We start from the raw sequence: 20,133 nt of genomic DNA, 5'->3' as shown, positions 1-20,133 counted from the left end.
TATCTTGTGTTTGTAAAAATTAGAGCTGAAAGTATAGCAGCTATTAGCAAACACAGGCATAATAGCACATATTTATCTATAATAATGCCAAAAGACATATTTTAGGATCTAAAACCAAGATTTAATTATGCTGATGTGTTGAAAAAAACAAAAACACAGTATTGTCCTTTTAAGACTTCAAAGAAAGCCAGGGTTATACTAAATCAGTAATATTAATTCCTATAATGAAAGCATTTGATAGAAACGTATATTTAGAAAAACATCATTCTTATTATTATCTTTAGATTCCTGCTTATGTCTAATATGGTGCCGAGTTCATTCCTTGAACTTGAGGAAATCATATGGGTGTGCTATTTCATAGTTCTCTTCAGTATATGAACTGTACTAAGGTGTATCATTCTATCCCTTTCTTGATTAGACTTAGTGCACCAGTGACCGCTGGTAATGTTTAACTTTTCATTCACCACATTTTTTCAATCTCTATTTCTAGGTCATTATACTTTGATAGTTTTTCAGATGTCTTTAAGCTGGTATTTCTGTCTGTTGGCACTGGAATATGAATGAATGAGCAGGTATGTTTTGTCCCTCTTATCCTTGACTACTATATCAGACCTGTTTGTCTTGATTTCTTTGTTAGTTTGGATTGGCATGACCCAGAGTATTATTGCGTCTTCATTTTCAGTCACGCTGATGGTTCATGCTCATAGTATTTCTTTGTCACTTCAGTGTTGTAGAGTTTGCTGATTGTCCAGTGGACATATATTGCTGCCTTGCTGTATCTCAGGGCAACCTGAGACAAGGTGGTCTATTGTCTCTTGAAACTGATCACAGATTCTACACATAGGGTTAGTACCATCTTTCAAAATCTTGTTTCTGTAGTAGCTGGTCTTGATACATTGGTCTGGAGAGATGATTATGAAACCTTCTGTTTCTGATTTGAGGCCAGCCATTTGTTTGTGTTTTGTCCACATATTTGTCATTAATATGTTTTGGATATTAACTATATAGGGCTTGTCTTCCCGTATGTTGTTAAACTGTTCCAGTGTTACTTTGCCTTTGCTTTTGTTTTGTTCTTTAGATGTAGTCAGTAACGGTCTTGTTTTCTCCTTTCTATATATCAGGTAGCTTAAGTTGAATTTGGTGGCTGGATGATGCACTGACAGTGCTTTCTTTGTTTTCTCATGATCCCAGGCAATACCCAGAAGATGATTGTCTTAATTTTTTAGGTATGTGTCAAGTCCAGTAATGGTGGTTTTGTAGGTGGTGTTGATTTGAATGAGGCCTCTCCCGCCTGCTGCTCTTGGGAGGTATAGCCTTTCTACATCTGTTTTGAAGTGGTACATTTTCTTTATTGTTAGGAACTTTCTTGTTTTGATGTCCAGCTTTTTGAGTTCTTCCATTGCACAGTTTATAATGTTGACGCTGTAGGTGATGACTTTGATTGTTAAGGTGTTGATAGCCTTAATTCTGTTGTATAGCATTACATTCAGATTTTAGCTTTGGTCATCTGTAATATTCCTTCTGGATTTCTTCTTTTATCTTTGTGTGTTGGATTCCGTCATCTTCATCCACACCCAGATACTTGTACACGTACGTTCCTTCTTCTTCTAGATCTTGGATCATGGTTTCAAGGTCAATCTCAGTGTTTTCACTGTTGGATCATTTTCTTTCCTTGAATGTGGCTTTTGTGATTTATCTAGGCCAGATTCCATGCTGATATCATTCCTGAAGCCTTTGACAATAGCCGAAAGGCCTTTCTTTTCCTTGTCTGATTTGTCATAGGTCTTTAGGTCATCCATATAGAACAGATGGATTATGATTGACTCTTCTTGTCTGTATCCATAGTCACTCTTGTTCAAAAGAGATGATAATGGTGCCAATGCAATGCAAAAAGGAGAGGGGACAGGGAGTCCCCTTGGAAGATGCTGTATACATTTTGCAGGTATACAGTTTCACACTGCATCTAGGAACAGATGATTAATGGTAACTCCACTATCATAAGTGATAAAGCACTTTTTCAATCTTTGTACAGATGAATGAGCATTTTTAAAAATCTTTTATAAAGTCTGGCTCCACAGACATCTTCTTATTATAATTTGAGCAACAATTGTTTCATTAAAAAAGATGATTGACATGCCTCATTCTATTTATGTTCATCTGGGGTTCATCTAGACTAAACTAGATAGATTGTTGTCTTGAACAGACAACCCCTGGGTTTTGTGTGTGTGTGTGTGTGTGTGTGTGAGAGAGAGAGAGATTCCTGACTTTCCTTCACCCTCCCACGTTCTCTCTTTATTCCTCTTACCTTCAAATCCTGTATTTTCTCTGCCAGGAACTCCTCATTATGATTAACACTGTTGTGAGCGGTAGCCTACACACTGTCACTGCAGACATTTTTGTATTTGCATATGTGCATCAATCTTTCTCCGTGTGTTTGTATCTGTGACCTGTGTATCTGTCTCCTTGGGTAAACATATGCATGTACAAAGGTGTATTCAGTATTAGTGCCCTTTTCTGTTGTTATGGTAGATGATACTGTCTAGCATTGCTGTCACTGAGCAAACAGGTGGGTAGATTTAGGGTTTATAAGGTTAATCGGTTCTTCCTTAGTGACTGCCCAATTCCTTCATGAAAGGCTTTACCTGCCATGTGTTTGCTAATTGCTAAAACCTCAGTGACCGAAATGTTATGGGGACCTTTTGTCACCTTTAATATCATGACCTTTTCTTGTTCTGCATCTCAGAGTCAAACAAAGGAGAGAATATCAAAGGTTAATTGTGGCAATGACAGTGTAAACCTGCAAGGTCCACATTAGCCTATATACTACAACTAAAATACAGGTTGAATTTTAGATATCTCAGTTCTAAAAATCACGAACAGCATTTTCGGCATTTAGATAGCAATATAAATAATTTTAATTAAAGTCTAGAAGTTACAAAGTACTCAAAAATACCATCACACACCTACATGTGTAACTGTTGACAATGGGGTTTAAATATTCTTCACTAAAGCTCAATTTTAACCTTGTACAGTGCATATTGATGCTTGAGTACTACCCCTCTTTTCTTTATACATTATACTGCCAAAAGTATTCAGTCATCTGCTTTCACACACATATGAACTTGAGTGACATCTCATTCTTAATCCATAGGGTTTAACATAATGTTAGCCCACCCTTTGCAGCTATAATACTTTCAGTTCTTCTGGGAAGGCTTTCCACAAGATTTAGGAGCGTGTTTTTGACCATTCTTCTTGAATCCCATTTGTGAGGTCAGACAGTGATGTTGGATGGGAAGGCCTAGCTCTCAGTCTCCACTCTATCCAGTCAAGTTCTTCCACACCAGATTCACTCATCCATGTCTTTATGGACTTTGCTTGTTGCACTGATGCACAGCCACATTGGAACGGGAAGAGGTCAACTGTTCTCTCAAAGTTGGGAGCATGAAATTGTCCACAACAGAGGTCCCCAACCCCCGGGCCGTGGACCGGTACCGGGCCGTGGGACATTTGGTACTGGGCCGCACATAAAGAATAAATAACTTAAATTATTTCCGTTTTACTTATTATCTGCGCCTAAACTATATTTTATTTTGAAAAATGGGCGGATTCGCTCCGTTACTTCCCTCCATGACTTCCTCTTGACGTGTCAAGACGTTTCTGCTCACATGATACGTCACCGCTAAAATTAAACCCAGAAGCTTCAGGCCTGTCTAACGAAATCGGTTGGTTGACCTACATAACGCTTCTTTAAATTTTTGAGTGCTCAACAAGAGTAGAAAAGCGCTATGTAAGAACTAGTCCATTTACCATTTTTATTTATCAACACTGGGGATAGCAGTGAGGTAGACCCAGCCATCAAACTGACTCTCCAGCGCTTGACACCGCGGCTCTGCAGCCACGCTCCATGTGAAATCGGCCGAACCCAGTCAAACCAGAAGCCAGCAAAAATGAGTATCAGAGAAACAAGCTCAGGGGGCTTACACTGATTCAGTGTTATGGTGAGTTGTATTTTTCATGCGCTTTATACAGTAAAAATCACCTAAGTCGAAGTCGCACAAATCGGGTTTTCGCTCTAGTTGGATGGCATCTGCAGGTCCTGATTTTTCCTAACATTAATTCCAATAAAATCATCACATAAATCCGTCGGATATTCACCTACCTCGGATGAAAAATCTGGTCCCATTGTAATAAATTTCCAGTTAAATGTGATCGCATAAGCTGGATGAGTTTAGCGCTAAAACCCTCCTCAGCTCCTGTCCGCCCACTTCCATGCATCGGCTCGTTTATGCACAACTACACACACACTAACAACGCCTGGAAATTGTTTTAGTGTTTATATCAGTTCATTTCACCGGGGACAATCGTGGCAAGTGTAAGCTACAAACTTGCACTTACGAGTAAAATTTCAGATTATAAAATTTGCAGAAGCAAATTAATAGATGAAGCAGAAGCCATTGCAGCGAAATTCGATAATAGACCCCAAACTGGGCCATTTGAATCCGACTCAGGTGATTTCTACTGTATTTGTTTTTGCAGTGTATCTTATTTTGAAGGCATGTTTTACCATGGCTCTAACAGCTGACCAGGGAGCGCTGTGGGCAGAGAGCCTGTTATTCATGTTGAGGCGGGATGTTACGAGAACGCTGCTGATAGAGTTGCATACGAATACAAAGTGGATTCCCGTTTTTTATTATTATACGTAGAAAATATCACACTTGGTTATGGTCGTATCATTTATTTTGACGTATTTATTCGCCACACCTTAAAAGCCGGTCCGTGGAAATATTTTCTAACACTAAACCGGTCCGCGGCTCAAAAAAGGTTGGGGACCACTGGTCCACAATGTCTTGGTATGCCGAAGCTTTAAGAGTTCCTTTTGCTCAATCTAAGGGGCTGAGCATAACTCCTGAAAAACAACCCCACACCATAATGCCCCCCTCTACCAAACTTTAGATTTTGCACAATGCAGTCACACAAGTACCTTTCTGCAGGCAACCCCAGACTCGGCCAGAGGAAGAAGCGTGATTTTGTCACTCCAGAGAACATGTCTCTACTGCTCTAGAGTCCAGTGGCGTGTGCTTTACACCACTGCATCCAATGCTTTGCATTTTTCTTGGTGATGTGAGGCTTGAATGCAGCTGCTCAGCCATGGAAACTCATTCCATGAAGCTCTCTACACACTGTTCTTGAGCTAATCTGAATCTGAAGGCCACACAAAGTTTGGAGGTCTGTGCACTATGCGTCTCAGCATCCACTGACCACGCTCTGTGATTTTATGTGGCCTACCACTTCATGGCTGAGTTGCTGTTCCCAATTGCTTCCACTTTGTTATAATACCACTAACAGTTGACTGTGGAGTATTTAGTAGTGAGGAAATTTCACGACTGGACTTTTTGCAGGTGGCATCCTGTCATGGTACAATGCTGTAACTCACTGAGCTCCTGAGAGTGACCCATTCTTTCAAATGATTTTAGAAACAGTCTGCATGCCTAGGTGTGTGTGTGTGTGTGTGTGTGTGTGTGTGTGTGTGTGTGTGTGTGTGTGTGTGTTTTAATACACCTGTTGCCATGGAAGTGATTGGAACACCTGAATTCAATTATTTGGATGGGCGAATGAATACTTTTGGCAATATAGTGTATCTTGCTTGGAAAATGAATAGTAGGTGCAGTAATTTATTGAATCATGCAAGCAAATATGAAAATATGGGAAAAACAGATTGTACAATTCTGACAAGCTTCAAATTCAATATTTAGAATTTATTTTATATTTAGTATCACCACCTTTATTCTTCAGCACAGGCAGCTTTCTTGTCATTTCTTTAAGTACAGTACCAGTCAAAAGTTTGGACACACTCAACCATGTGTCCAAAATTTTGACTGGTACTGTAGTCTTCAGGAATAGTTCTCCTGGCTTCTTGAAGAACATTCAAAGCTCTTCTTTGGATGTTGGCTGTCTTTTGTTCTTCTCTGTCAAAATTATCCCACACGGCTTCAATAATGTTGAGGTCTGGGCTCTAGGGAGGCCAATCCATGACAGGTATACTTAGACTGCATCGGTAGTGTGTTTGGGATCATTGTCATGCCGATAAATGAAGCTGTTGCCCATCAGACACTTGCATGGTAGATCACAATCTGATGGTACTTTTCTGCATTCATAATTACATCAGTTTGGGCAAGTTCTTCAACCCACTGTTATACCACTCTCCAGACCTCTTCCTGTGCATATTGATGATCATTGGATGCATCACTCCATAAGACCCGCTGACACTGATTTTCAGTCCAATTCTTGTATAATTTGGCATACCTCAGCCTTTTCTCCCTATTGCTCTTCCTTAAGAATGACTTCTTGACAGCCACCCTACCAAAGAGACCATTTCTGATGAGGCTTCAGTGAGCAGTAGAGGCATCAACTGAAGGAGCAGATGCATCTCTCAAAGGGCTGTCAGGGCTTTTTTTCTATTTCAGATACTGTTCATATCCTATACAGTAGATAGTTTTTTTTAAGCCTGCCACTTCTTTTGTCCTCCACTTGTCTTCCACTTGTCCAGTTATTGCGCACCATTTGTATTGTTCAGGGATCACCTTGTTGGTGCAAAAATACTCTTTTAAACATGCCAAACTGTGTTATCTTTGGCATTTTTTCATAGATTCCACTAAAGAAATGGGTATAAATTATGTGTTTTTGTGACAGGTTGCCAGTAACAAAGTGCCTAAAGATACAGTTTAAAATTGGTTCGTTGTCTGTTAAGTGTAGACACTTTTGAATACTTGAATGATTCATAGGTCAGTGTTAAGTAGATTAACAAACAATGAACATTCCTCTGAAAATGGTCAGGTACACGGACTGGACTGAAAATGAGTAAAAAGCAGCCAATGTCCAAAGAATAACTTTGAAAGACCTTCAGAAAGCCTGGGAAACTATTGCTCAAGACCACGTTAAAAAAGTCTGGCTCTTTGGAAGCTTAAGACTTTTACACAGTACTGTATAATGATTTGTTATAGTGGTGTGTGTTCTTTTACTCTTACAGTTTTTTGTACTCTAATCCTCTTTTTAAAAAAATTATCATCATGGGACTCACTATAATTCTGAAAACTCTTCAGGACAAGACTGAACTGCTGTATCACAGATCTTTTGAAAGCAGTAGAAAGAGGTAACAGATCTTCAAAAAGCTCTGTGAAGGTGTGCTTACTGAATATTTACTCAAAGATTTGTAGCATTTGTGGAATCGGCTTCAAAGGATAAGGGGTCCCAACTGATTCCAAATCCTGGCTTTCTTGGTGTACACAATATCAGGAAGTATCACAAATAGAAATTTGATTGATGAAGCCTCTGAGCTGAACACACACAGAAACACTCAGCATATTGTTTTGTGTAACAGGACCCTAAGGATGCTATGTTTATATGTTTTGTGTGTGGTGTTAATAGCACCGATTTTTGGGCCTCATTACAATTGTTGTTCCTATCCAGCATTCACAAGAGATTTAAAAGTGTTTTTGCCATTCAGTAATTTTCTCATTTTAAGACTGGTCCTGCTTTGGTGCAGTTTGCCTGTCTCCACGGGGGGAGACAAAGTCTACACACAGCCACACACCAAATACAGCTGAATTTAGATTAAAATAGCTGAGCTTTGGGTACCATACTAGAACTGTAGCATTTTTGTAAATACTGATCTTGTACAAGTGAGTTCTGTATTGCCCGAAGATAAGCTTTCTCCACTTCTGAATTCAGCCCCTTCAGCTATTTATCATGTTTTTAGCCCATCTGCTCCACTCCAGTGTTTCCTCTGAGTCCATTTTCTTGCTTGGTTAACCTTCAGTCTGTACAGTTTCTTGTGGATTCAGCAAATCATTCTTTCCCCTCACTCCCTGATTTTAACTCTTTATATACACTTTATATATGTCTAGAAGCCTCAAGTATCATTTGGTGTTGTATGGTAAGTTGGGTGGATGGCATAACAGTCACCTGTTAACTTACAGTGCTGGTGCTAATGATGTAGTATACATAGTAATGCAATATACTTGAGATAAATCACAAATAAACTACCCATGCCATATGGCAGAGGTCTGCAGAAATGTGTCTGAGGCTCATACATGTTTTAAAGAAATGTTTTTATGGAGTCCTATTCTGTCTTCTTACATTAAACATGAATTCTCAGCTTGGGTTAAAAAAAAAAAAAATCTGTAGGTATCTATCTTTGCAAGTACACACAGGAGAGAAGGCAAAGATAATCTCTGAAACAATCCATTCACATCATTTATTCATTTGTATTCTGAATATTTCTACATGGACAGTATGAGTATACACAGGTGACACTGATATCAGTCAACTTAGTTTATCATTTTTTTCAGCTATGACTCAAGTTTTGCAGATTCCTGGTAGTTGTAGAAATGCATTCAATCTACTGACTGATTGCTTTGGTTTATGATGGTGATTATTATTCTTGAACAAGTTATTGTAAATCTCTCACTGGAGTTAAATGTTTTGGTATAAAAGAATACTGCTTTTTTATCAAGTAAAGCTGATGTTTCACCATATTTAATTTAAACTCAGCTTGCTTTTTCTATGTCTGAACTGTTTGAATTAGATGTGAAACCACTGTTCAGAGCCCCTCAGAGCCTCTTAAATGTATTTGTAATTGTGTAATTTTGTAAGTCTATATATTTCCTGTATTCTCTATATACTTTATCCTGTATACTCTAAATAACACACAAACCAAAAAGTCTTGTGTGGCTAGACTGAGGGAAGGTAAGAAAATTGTTGAGAACTGACTACAAGTGTTCTTCTCCGACTAGAGAGATACAAATGATAATCTGACAGTGTATTGCAAGAACTGTGAATACCTTTGAAAAGATTTTTTTTTTTTTAATTGATGATGGTGGCTAGCTGCAGGGATAGAATATCTATTGACCAATACATTACTTTAGTCAAGGCTGTAGTGGTCACACGTTGTGGTTATTGACCGTTGGGTCAGTATTTTAATATTTCCAGTACTTTGGTTCATGACTGCCAAAAGAAAGTCTATGCAGTCCTGTTGCATGACTTGGTTTCAGGCAAGCTTAAGCTATTGGACAGATGTCCTCATATTTGACTCTAGAATATTTTGGTATACAAAGAAGTTCATGGCTGACTCAGTGAAGTGCTCAGGTCCTGTGGCTGCAAAATAAACCAAAATTGATCACACTTCCACCACCGTGCTTGACAGTGGGTGTGAGGTGTTTGTGCTGTCAAGCATGGTGCTAAACATTATGGCCAAACAGCTCTGCTTTGGTCTCATCTGAACCAGAAGTATTGTGGTTTGTTCAGATGCAGCTTTGCAAACCTAAGATGTGCTGCCATGTTCTTTTTAGAGAGAAGAAACTTTCTCCTGACAACCCTTCCAAACAAACCGTCCTTGTTCAGTCCTTTTCTAATTATGCTGCTGTGAACATTTAACATGCTAACTGAGACCTGTAGAGTCTGAAATACAGCTCTTGGGCTTTTTGCAATTTATCCAAGCATTGCATGGTCTGACCTTGGGGTGAATTCGCTGGGATGTCCACTCCTGGGAAGATTGTGTTAACACATAACGAATGCCGTTGGCCAGCAAACAGCCAATTTCAGCTTTTACATTGTGCTGAAATGTGATCTGGACATTTCTCAAGGAAGATGCTGAGAGAACATATAATATTTCTTATGACATTATCAAAACATCAGCTTTGACAGCAGCTGTAAGTTTGGCATTCAAGCAGTGTCATGCTCAATTAGTTAGTTTCCTCCACAAGTTTCTCCAAAATAGCAGCACAAAAACAAATCCTATTTTTTTTTAAAAGAACATCTGCTAAAATAGTTTTAATCTGTTGCACTGGATCATTTTTTTCTAAGTAATATGATGTGTATGTTATATATGAAGTGGTACTTTATTACCCTTTGGCCCGACTTGGTTAAGAGTGTAACAGTCTGTTGGACACTTTAATTTTGTGAGCTTGTAGGACTGTCACTTGCTTTAAATTCACTTACGCTCCTCCAGCTGTTTTCCTCTGTGCTCCCTTTCAGCTTTGCTCAGGTCGAGAAGTGGCAGTTCCCATCTCATAAGGTTAAGTGCATCCTGACATTTTGGTTTCTCTGCGTAAGACAGCCTTTCGTTATCTGAAGCCATCTCCTATCCAAGCTGATCCAGAGTGACAGGACTACTTTTGGCTTTCTCATTTTTTTTTTTTCCAGCCATATAATTTTTTTTTTTTTTTTTTTTTTTGGGAGGGGGGGTTATTTTAGAGTACACAGTAGAAGGAGGCACATGCAGCCTGATTTGAACCCAAGATTATGTGGTATTTGTCTGACCAGCTCAGCTGTCAGATTGCTTCTTTCGCGTCTTATCTTACAGATATTCCCTTATTGTAACTGGTTTTGATTTCTGCTCAACATACTAATTAACTGAAACACATATACTGACCTCAATGATCCCCAAGGGCATAAATTAATAGCCAGCTGGCTAATTGCGGCATGTTCAATTCTGTATCCTGAATTACTTTTTCTGTTCTAACGCTGTTACATGATCCACTGATAAATTCAGGGAGAAAATGTGACCTCTCGTCACAGATCTTTGTATATTTACTGTCTAATTAATTTGACACTGTGAAAGCTAATGGCTTCACAGCAATTACTTATTTAAAGTCTAGCTAGTATGTTAAAAGGAAAATCTGAATACATTTTGTTCTCCTTTTACTTCTGCCCTTATTAGCAGTCAGTGTGCAACCAAGCACAACTCTGACTTCAGACGTTTTTCCTTAGATGGTTAGGGCAAAAAATAAAACAAAAACATGATTAGAATTATTGCTCATATTAACACTGGCTCACATTACTGCATGTATGTAGTTATGAAGCCACATACAATTACCACCTGACTCTGGAGTTATCTTCAGCCTGACAGAATATTTTAAAATATTTGAGGTCCATTATTTCATTGTTCAGCCCCACTTTTACTATCTTGGATTGGGCTCACTGCTCCCATAACAGCATGCATCTGTTTTTCATTATCTGCACTATCTGCCAAGTACAAAATAGCAAATGATCAGAGGAACATAGCAGGACATGTAGCAGCTAAGGTCCCAGAAGTTTTTCTCTGAGTTTGTGGGGTCCAAAACAGAGTTAAAAGAGAATAACAGAATAATTTGCATTTGCGCGATTTGCAAAGAATCAGCTGTTTGTTTCTGCTGTTCCTGAGCAGCAGAACAGCCTGAAATTGGAGCTTTTCAAATAACATTCAGCATATTAGGCCCCAGTCACACAGGCATAGTGACTATCTGGCAACCACTGGTCGCTTGGGAAAACTGTGTATCCTGCAACCGGTTGGCAGGTGGTTACTGAAGCAGCTACTCACCAACTGGTTGGGAAATACAAATTTTTCTCTAGTGACCAGATGTTATCAGGTGGTCCCTTATCAGTCTCTAGGCCTGTGTGATGATACCTTAAACATTAAAGGTGGCCTATTATTTTCCATTCATCCATTCATCCATCCATCCATCCATCCTCTTCCGCTTATCATTTTCAGGGTTGCGGGGAGGGAAGGGGGGGCTGGAGCTTGTCCCAGCTGTCAGGGTACACTCCGGACAGGTCGCCAGCCTGTCGCAGGGCTAAGAGAGACAGACAACAACTCACATTCACACCTTTGAGCAATTTAGAATCACTAAGTAACCTAAACCCACTAACTGCAAGTCTTTGGACTGTGGGAAGAAACCAAGAGTACCCAGAGAAAACCCATGCAGACATGGGAAGAACATGCAAACTCCACAGAGTAAGGCCCCGGCTAAGGTGGGTTCAATCCCAGACTTTCTAGCTGTGAGGCAACAGTGCTAACAACCACAAATAAATAATTTTTCTCAAGGTAATTTTTATTCTGTGACTCTTGAATGGAGTCACAGATAGACAGTTAAAAAAAAAACACCCCTGTGTTGTAGCCCCTTGGTTCCTTAGTTTTCTTTTTTTTTTTTTCACTGCCTTTTTAAGACCCCCCTCTTTAAAAGCCCAGTTTCTTCTGACTGGCTACTCTTTGTCTGACATCTGTAAAGAGAAGCTAGTGCTCATAAGCCTCTCCTCCTCTAGCAGAACCTGAGATGAGCTTATATGGAAATCTGTGCCAAGCTAATACCACACCAAACAGCAGAAAATAAAGGAAAGATTTGGAAACCCAACATCTAGAGCAGTTTTTAGTCAGATTTTTTTCAATTTTAGCTCGCAGGGAGTACATATTGATATCTCTCTTTTTTTTTTTTTTACTTCTTCCATGTTAAAAATATATGAGCATCCAACCAGGTTAACAGTATGTAAATGACACACAATAAGGAAACTGCACATCATTATTGAGATGCTTTTGCTGAACTGAACAAAAAAAAAAAAAAAAAAAAAAAAAAAAAAAAAAAAAAGCATTTCATTAAAAATACATTTCACAGTAAGAGAACCTTACTCTGCTGTACAATGAGCTGAAGTATTAAAAAGCACACTCAGAAAATGTAAACAAACAAATATCACATTAATAATATATTCACTTTAAGGGGCTAAGCTGGTGGTTCAGCATACCTTCAAAGACTGTCCATTAAACCAGCCTATTCAACCAATCATTGTCAGACCAATTTAGAGAGAGGGTGAACTATGTAGCTTTGGTACCACAAATATGTACAGCTAGCACTCTGGCCACATTGTGTTGTTACTCATGATGGGGAGATCATGGATTCTCTATAGGTTTGCAAATCATTTATGAGGCCTGTATATATGACTGTTTTGTTCATCAATAAATTACTAAATTAACACATTATTTCACATCTGTCAACAAGGAAGTTCCTTATTGTTACATAACAAGCAGCTTTACTTTACTTTATAATCCAATTGCTTGCCAGATTTGCTTATAAACATGTTTTTGTATTGATGGCATTTCCCCATACCTATTACAATTAAAGAAATAAGAATTGGGAAACAAATGCGCAGCTATTATAGCTTATGTTAGGTATTGTGCCCTGGTGGAACTATAGCACATGTAATTCATCACAAATACCTGAATTTTGCCTGTACTGTGTTTGTCTATTCTATTGTAATATTCTGACTAAAAATGCTGTTTTCCATTTCAAAATCCTCACTTCTTCAAACTGCCGTTGCACACGTGCACACACAGAGGACACACATTTAATGTACATGTGCGTACATGGCGAAAGCTTTTCTGAGCCTTCAGAATTTGGAGTCTTTCTGAGTACTTCAGTGTTCCACAGAAACTTTACAGTACATAGGAGAAGCAGCATACAGTATGACACAGACATGAAGACGACATATATTTCATGGCTTTTCTTTTCGCCTCAATTGGATTCAGTCGCTCAGAATTTGCTCAGTCACACTAGTTCTTCTTTGTGTAGAATCTTTGCTTTGCTCCAAGAAATAAGAGTAATGTCCCTCTGACATTAACTAGATTTCAAATGACCTTTTTTTAGTCTTTCTTAGGTTCTGCAATTCTGCAAGGGTGGGCAGTCAGGGAATGGGGGTCTTTTTAAGGATGCATGCATAAGTCTATATTATGGAAATACTATACGTATCCAAAGATCGATTGGCATAGAGATATTTCATGTAAAAAAAAAAAAAAAAAATCACAATTAGAATGTGTTTACAAGATGGCACAGTTCAGTGTACAACAGTTCCACTATGAAAATTATCTATTTTCTTGTTTTTGTTTGCCTTTTTCTCTCCCTTTTTTCCACTGTAGATGCCAGCTTTAATCCACGGTAGTTTTTTCAGGAGCACCGTCTGAATTTGATAAGTTTTTGGAAAGCCTGCTTGAACTCATCATTGAATACAGTGTAGATGACAGGGTTGATAAGGGAGTTCAGGTATCCCAGCCATGTAAAGATATCAAACAGCACTGGATCAAACCAGCACTCTTTGCATATCGCCATGACAAGCGTGCCAACGAAGAAGGGAAGCCAACAGACGATGAACGCGCCCAGGATGATGCCCAGTGTCTTTGTTGCTTTCCTCTCCCGCGCTGCACACAGACGTTTCCTCTCCAGCACGCTGTCTGCCAGCTTCACTTTCACACTGTTCATGAACAGAGGCGATCCTCCACCTCCTCCTCCCCCACCTCCCGCATTGCCAGAGTGTAGGTGTGCTTCATGGTGGGAGGCGGAATTAAGAGAACAGAGAGAGGATCCTGCAGAGGTCTGGATGAGCTGTGCTGTGGTGAAACGCTTCCCAGACGATGATGGCGTCTTAAAGATGCGAGAGCGGGCCGCAACGTAAATCCGACCATAGAGGATGATGAGGAGCACTGTGGGAACGTAGAAAGCGCCAAAGGTTGAGTAAAGGGTGTAAGAGATCTGATCTGTATTCACCACACACTCTGTAAGCTCCTCGTGGGCTTTGGCCTGCCGCCAGAAAAGTGGAGGCATGGAAATCGATATAGAAATCACCCACACCACCCCGACCATGATCCCCGCACGGCGCATGGTGCGGCGCTTAGAGTACTCCAGCGCATCCGTGATGGCCCAATAGCGATCCAGTGCAATCACACACAGGTGCAAGATGGAGGCCGTGCAGAACGTGATATCAGATGACAGCCAGATGTCACAAACAATCTGCCCCAACGACCAGGTCTTGCTGACAGTATAGACGATGCTAATTGGCATGACTAAAATAGAAACCAGCAGGTCTGTGACGGCGAGAGAGCCAATTAGGAAGTTGGCAGGTGTGTGGAGCTTCCTGGTCAGGAAGATGGTGGCGATGACAAAGGCATTTGAAAGCACAGTGGCCAGCGTGACTACAGCTAACAGAGCAGACAGGGAGACCTGGAGACCAAGGAGTGTGGCCTCACTCCAGGGTTGGGCTGTAGTGGTGTCTGGAATCTCTGTGAAGTTACTGGTGAAGTAGTCCAGTGAGCTGTTAACCAGTTCCATCTCGCCTCTACTCTGTTAAACCTGCTATTTAGTTCAGTGTCATATTTATAATCTAAAACTGTACATGGATCAGTTCAGGTGTGGCACTGAAAAAGGCCATATTGTGGTGTGGCAGTGCTGATTTTGACTCCAAAAAGTAAAAACAACTGCAAAAGCTTCTCTTTTATCTTTTTTGTAACTAAGCTAAAGTTGTCCTTAAATTCCCTTTTATTGCAAAATCATTTCATATTAACCATTAGCAAACAACTCATTCCATAATTTCAGTTCAGAACTAATGGTAGTGATGATTAGTTGGCATGAATCAGAGACTAATTTGAGCATTTCACCGCTTCAGTATTGATTCGCTTAACTGGTGTAGCTGAAGGAGGGCAAAATCCTAATTTGTATTCATCTCCCTTCAGACAGACACGTCTTCTCTCTCATCCCAGCGCTCTTATCTCATCTCCAACCAGCAGCCAGCCAGCAACCACACCTTCAGACCACGCTTTCCTATCTATCAAATGCTTTAATGGGCTCCTCCTTTTCAATAAAGCAAACCAGGGAGCCGTGCGTAGGAAGATGATGACAGATACAGATACAAAGGTTTGCTTGTTCTCTCTCTCATCTTTCCTGAAGTCCACATGAAACCTTAAGGACTGAGGTTTTAACTGTAACTTGGCTGTGCCCAGTATTTCTAATGATGTCAGGAAGCCAAAGCAGTACAGTTACAAGATCAAAATTAGAGCAAAATTTATAACTTTAGCTCATAGATAATTGTTCAATATCCATATGTCTCCTCTCACAGCATCGCCTGTCAGACAGATGTTCAGTTGTAGAGTCCGTAAAGATCGCAAGGTTTCAGATTTTCATCCAGCTTCTTCTGAGGCATTTTCTTCCTGGGTGAGACAAATGAGAGAATAATAATTAATAACATTGTTTTTCCAGGGCATCATCCTGTGCACCGTATTGTTTATATGAACAGAGACGCACACACACAAACAAACCACCTACCATCACTGCCTGTGAATAAACTGTAACCTCAATCTTGATCTCTAAAAGAAGCATCATGACTTGATCCATGGCTTAACACCCACATGCCTTCTGATGTGTTGGAATAGTTGTAAGACTAAGTCGTCAACAACTACACACACACAAAAAAATCCTCTAACAATTGCAGCACAAATTAATATTCCACAAAAAAAAAAAAAAAGAATAAAGTTTCCTCAAAAGTAAAGTATTTACTTTTTCATTCACATTACTCTGACCAGATCTAGGAAATTGGAGCATAGTGGTACAAAGGGAAATGTTGCTTCGAGGCAACAGTAACAGAACATTATCACATGATGGAAGCTGACTCAATTTCAAATACAACGAAAGAGATAGGAGCTGAAATTTGGAACTGTGGCGTCGTGTCCCAGAAGGGATGAAAACTTCAAATGATGGCTAATCACTACCCTCCAGCTTTCCATCCATGTATTAGCTTTACTTTAATTTATTATTCAAGACAAAAAGCATGATTTACTGACCACTTATAATGGTGTGATATGTGACAAATTGTTATCTAAAGCTGTATTTTTGTCAGTTACTGTGAAAAAGCCACACTAAAGGTCCACTGTGAAATCTTCACTGAGTTTTGTGGGTTTTATTTGTTTAAACATGAAAGAATTAGGGAGAGGAGGTTTTACTGGAACAAAGTTTGCAAAGTTGTTAATTATTTTTTAGGTTGATTTCATTTTTCATACATCAACCAGCTTTGAAGTGATGGAAGGGTATTAAGAAATGTGGCGGCTGGAAAACAAACAGCGATGTTTGCCACAGTAATTACAAATGTTTGCCTTTTCACATTTAGCGCATCTTTCAGCCAGTACATTATGGCTGTCAAGAGTGATTTCCAAGTGTATGTTTGTTCCTGATACAACTCTGCAAATCACCGCCATTAAATGAAGTGTTGATTGGCAGCTGGTCTCTTGAGAGGGATTATTGTGCTATGGCTGTGACAACAAATTGGCATATTAAATAGCAAAGGAAACAGCCTTGGTGTCTTGGTGCCAGTCTCACCAGTTTTGGTGCATTCATTTGCAAACTCTCAAGCGACCATGAACAGTTTTATAAATCATAATCACTTACTTATGTGGTTTCTTTTTGCAGTGTTTCCTCTCATTTGTGCTGTTTTCTAAAGATCCTTTAGATAAAACCTTGCTCTTGCTTCTAAAACGTCTAACACAAATTTCATAACAATCCATCTAATTGTTATTGAGACATTTACCTAAACACAACCCTCAAATGAGGCCCATGAATGATGCAACCAAATTTATCAGCAGTGTGTCTAATATTTGTTAAGGTATTCTAGACTAAAGTGGTGGGCCTAACAACCAATGCTGGCTTTCAAAGAACTACACAGCCAGCATGACTCAAAATGAATCACAGGCAAACACTGAGACACCTAAAGGTCAGTTCTACTGACTCTAATCTGTAGATCCTGTGTTGTGCCTCTCTGCCTTTGATGGGCAAAAAAGAAAAATAAACACTGTGAATTTGATACCAGTTAGTCTCTTATTACTTTTTTAAACTATAACTTACTCAGGGTTGACATACCCCAAAAGTTCAAACTAGTAGTGTAAGCCAAAACATCTAACAAAAATGTATCTTAAATTTGTAAAGCCTGAACCATGAAATAATTGCCAGACAATTTAAAAAAAAAAAGAAAAAGAAAAATAACAAATGCATTTAATTCCTCCCTTGCAATAACCTAATCTATATTTCTCACTTTGTAAAATATGGTCTGACGTGACCTCTATTGTATGTGTAGCACTCACATCAGTCCGTCTATGTTTCAGTTTTTGTCATTGTAAGAGTACTATGGACTGTTTTAATAAGGACAAAATATCCTCACCCACTCATCCATTCAGTGATCAAACCCTTCAGTCCATTTCAGGACCTGGGTAGTAGTAAGTCTCCTTGTCTATAATTCCTTCCTTCCCCCCTGTGGGATCCCCTCACCACTCCCAGTGTAAACTAAGATAATTTATCCAAAGTTCCCTCACATCATACAATATAAAATCTTTGTTCCTTGCTTTGTCTTGCTCCAAGCCTGGACCATGACATTCAAATGGCTGAGAGGGCAGTTGTCTACTGGCTGCCCTCCATCAAAGACCTGTCCTCTTAAACAGCCAAGAAAAGGGCACAGAGTACTGACTGTACATACACGCTTATTATCCAAACTGAGTCAGACACACAAGGAATGGTAACTGAGTTTCACTGCAGCTTCAATTACAATAATCCTTATTAAAAGGTTCTGTGAAGGTAAGTACTTACTGGTTTTGAACATTTTTGCTTTGCTTTTCTGAACCCCAGGATGAGGGTTGTTACAAGAGTAATCCAGCAGCTTAGGACTGTGAAAATGAAAATAAAAATAGACTGGGCAAATGGAAAGCCAAAAAAAATCAGGGCATTTACGTTACTCATCACATGCTAAAGTGGCTCAAAACCCAATTTCTGTCTCCAAGTGGCTTAGATCAAATTTATTACACATGCAATCTTGTTTTTTTTTTCCCCCCTAGATCTGATCCATGCATAATCCACAACTAAGCAGCCGCTGTTAAAATTGTCAGATTGGATTGTTAGGATGGACACATCTGGCTTCACTGTACACACATTTTGCCTGTCATCATCATTCAGTGTGCACAGTACAAACAGAAACATGGTGAAGAGCAACAACAGTAACCATGGTTAATGGAGAGACATTGTTTCCAATTTACTAAACACGTATGGAGATTCATTCCCAGACGTGAATACAAGCACAGCCCTGTCATCCCCGAGAATGATAGTTAGTCAAGTTATTGTTATTCATGTACACATAAAATATCACAACAAAAAAACGCGATGTGCACATGTGTCAGAGGTAGATGTAACTGCTGATGGGTGAAACATCACACAGCGCACACAGCGTGACTACTTTACAGTCATCTCAGCACTTCATTGCATCAGCAGAGAAAAGACTGATTAGTGTGCTGAGTGTCTGGTAATGACGCTTAGTCCTAGTGTTGTAATACTGAATGCACCACAGAGTGAGCCAGCAATAAGACTGTTGTGGACAACGCTGAATTATTCATTCACATGTTCCTGTTGCAAGCTGCTACACTGTAATATGTTCCTGGTGCGTATCATTTCCCACACACGCACATGTGCAAGTAGCATGTATGATAGATGATTAAACAGCTTATCTGTTTACACATCAGACAAGTCAAGGACAAAGCTTATCTCCTAAGGGTCTGGTTTACAGCACAATGAGCTAATGAGATTCATAATGAATGGATGAGAGGGAAAGATTTTCAATCAAGACCAGGCCTTGCCTTAAATGGGCTGTATACTGTTTGTGTGAAAGCAATTATGTCTACATCTGGATTTGAAATTAAAGGTCTAATACAGTAAGGCCTGACTCTAAGCTGAGATGTGTATTTATCATCCTTAAAAAAAAGGAAGTGGAAACAACAATTTAAGATCACAATAAAAACGGAAAAAAAAATGTTAAATTGACTCATCAGGGTATGACAAAGAGCAGAACAGGAGCAACCGCAATATTGCATCTCTGCCCAGTTGGAGCCACTGCATCACATGCCATTCACAAATCAGAGATTAATTTCTTTCAGGCTTGGGCTGAGTCCAAGCAGATGCTGCAGCATGTGAGGCAGTCTGGTTGTTGGTCTGGGTGAAACAGTATTACCCTCTAAGCCCAACAGGCCTCCAAGTGCCGCATGGCCCCAGTGTAAATAAGCTAATTGATTTAGTCCAGAGGAGTCAGACCCATTGCTACCTTTGCTGTCAGTAATGTCTAGTGTTTACTCAAGCATGCACTAAACAGCATTTAGTGCATGCTTGAGTAAACATGCATGAGCATGCATGTGCATGAATGCGCATCACACAAACTCTGGATGATGTCCAAAGTTGTACTTGTTGTAGCACATAGCAGGAAGTAGCCCGTGTCTTAATACTTCTTCCGTTTGGTTTGGGGGAGGGTGGCAGCTGTGTTGGAGCGTGCAGCGCGTAGAAGACACGATGTCCACTCCGTTGCTGTGATTTCTCTGGACTTGCTACACTCCTACAATTACACAATAGATCTGTTCTGACTCAGGTGAACATCTGGCTTCACAAATACAGCTGCACCAGACAATGTCAATCAAAATTCAGTGCTGCTGCACATGCATGAAAACTGTTTTCCTGTCCAGCAACCACAGTCCAGATGAGAGAT

General features: G+C 39.6%; 1 protein-coding gene across 1 annotated transcript; it reads right to left on the bottom strand.

Moving 5' to 3' along the window:
* Positions 1-13,748: 13,748 nt before the first annotated feature.
* Positions 13,749-14,906, bottom strand: htr1d (5-hydroxytryptamine (serotonin) receptor 1D, G protein-coupled). The gene has a single exon (XM_030719272.1). The coding sequence runs from the start codon at positions 14,904-14,906 to the stop codon at positions 13,749-13,751; it is 1,158 nt and encodes a 385-aa protein (XP_030575132.1).
* Positions 14,907-20,133: the final 5,227 nt, after the last annotated feature.

This window comes from Archocentrus centrarchus, chromosome 22 (genome assembly GCF_007364275.1).
Source record: "Archocentrus centrarchus isolate MPI-CPG fArcCen1 chromosome 22, fArcCen1, whole genome shotgun sequence".
NCBI classification, from domain to species: Eukaryota; Metazoa; Chordata; class Actinopteri; order Cichliformes; family Cichlidae; genus Archocentrus; species Archocentrus centrarchus.
The sequence above is the reverse complement of the archived record's forward strand: the minus strand, read 5'-3'. Positions and strand labels throughout refer to the sequence as shown.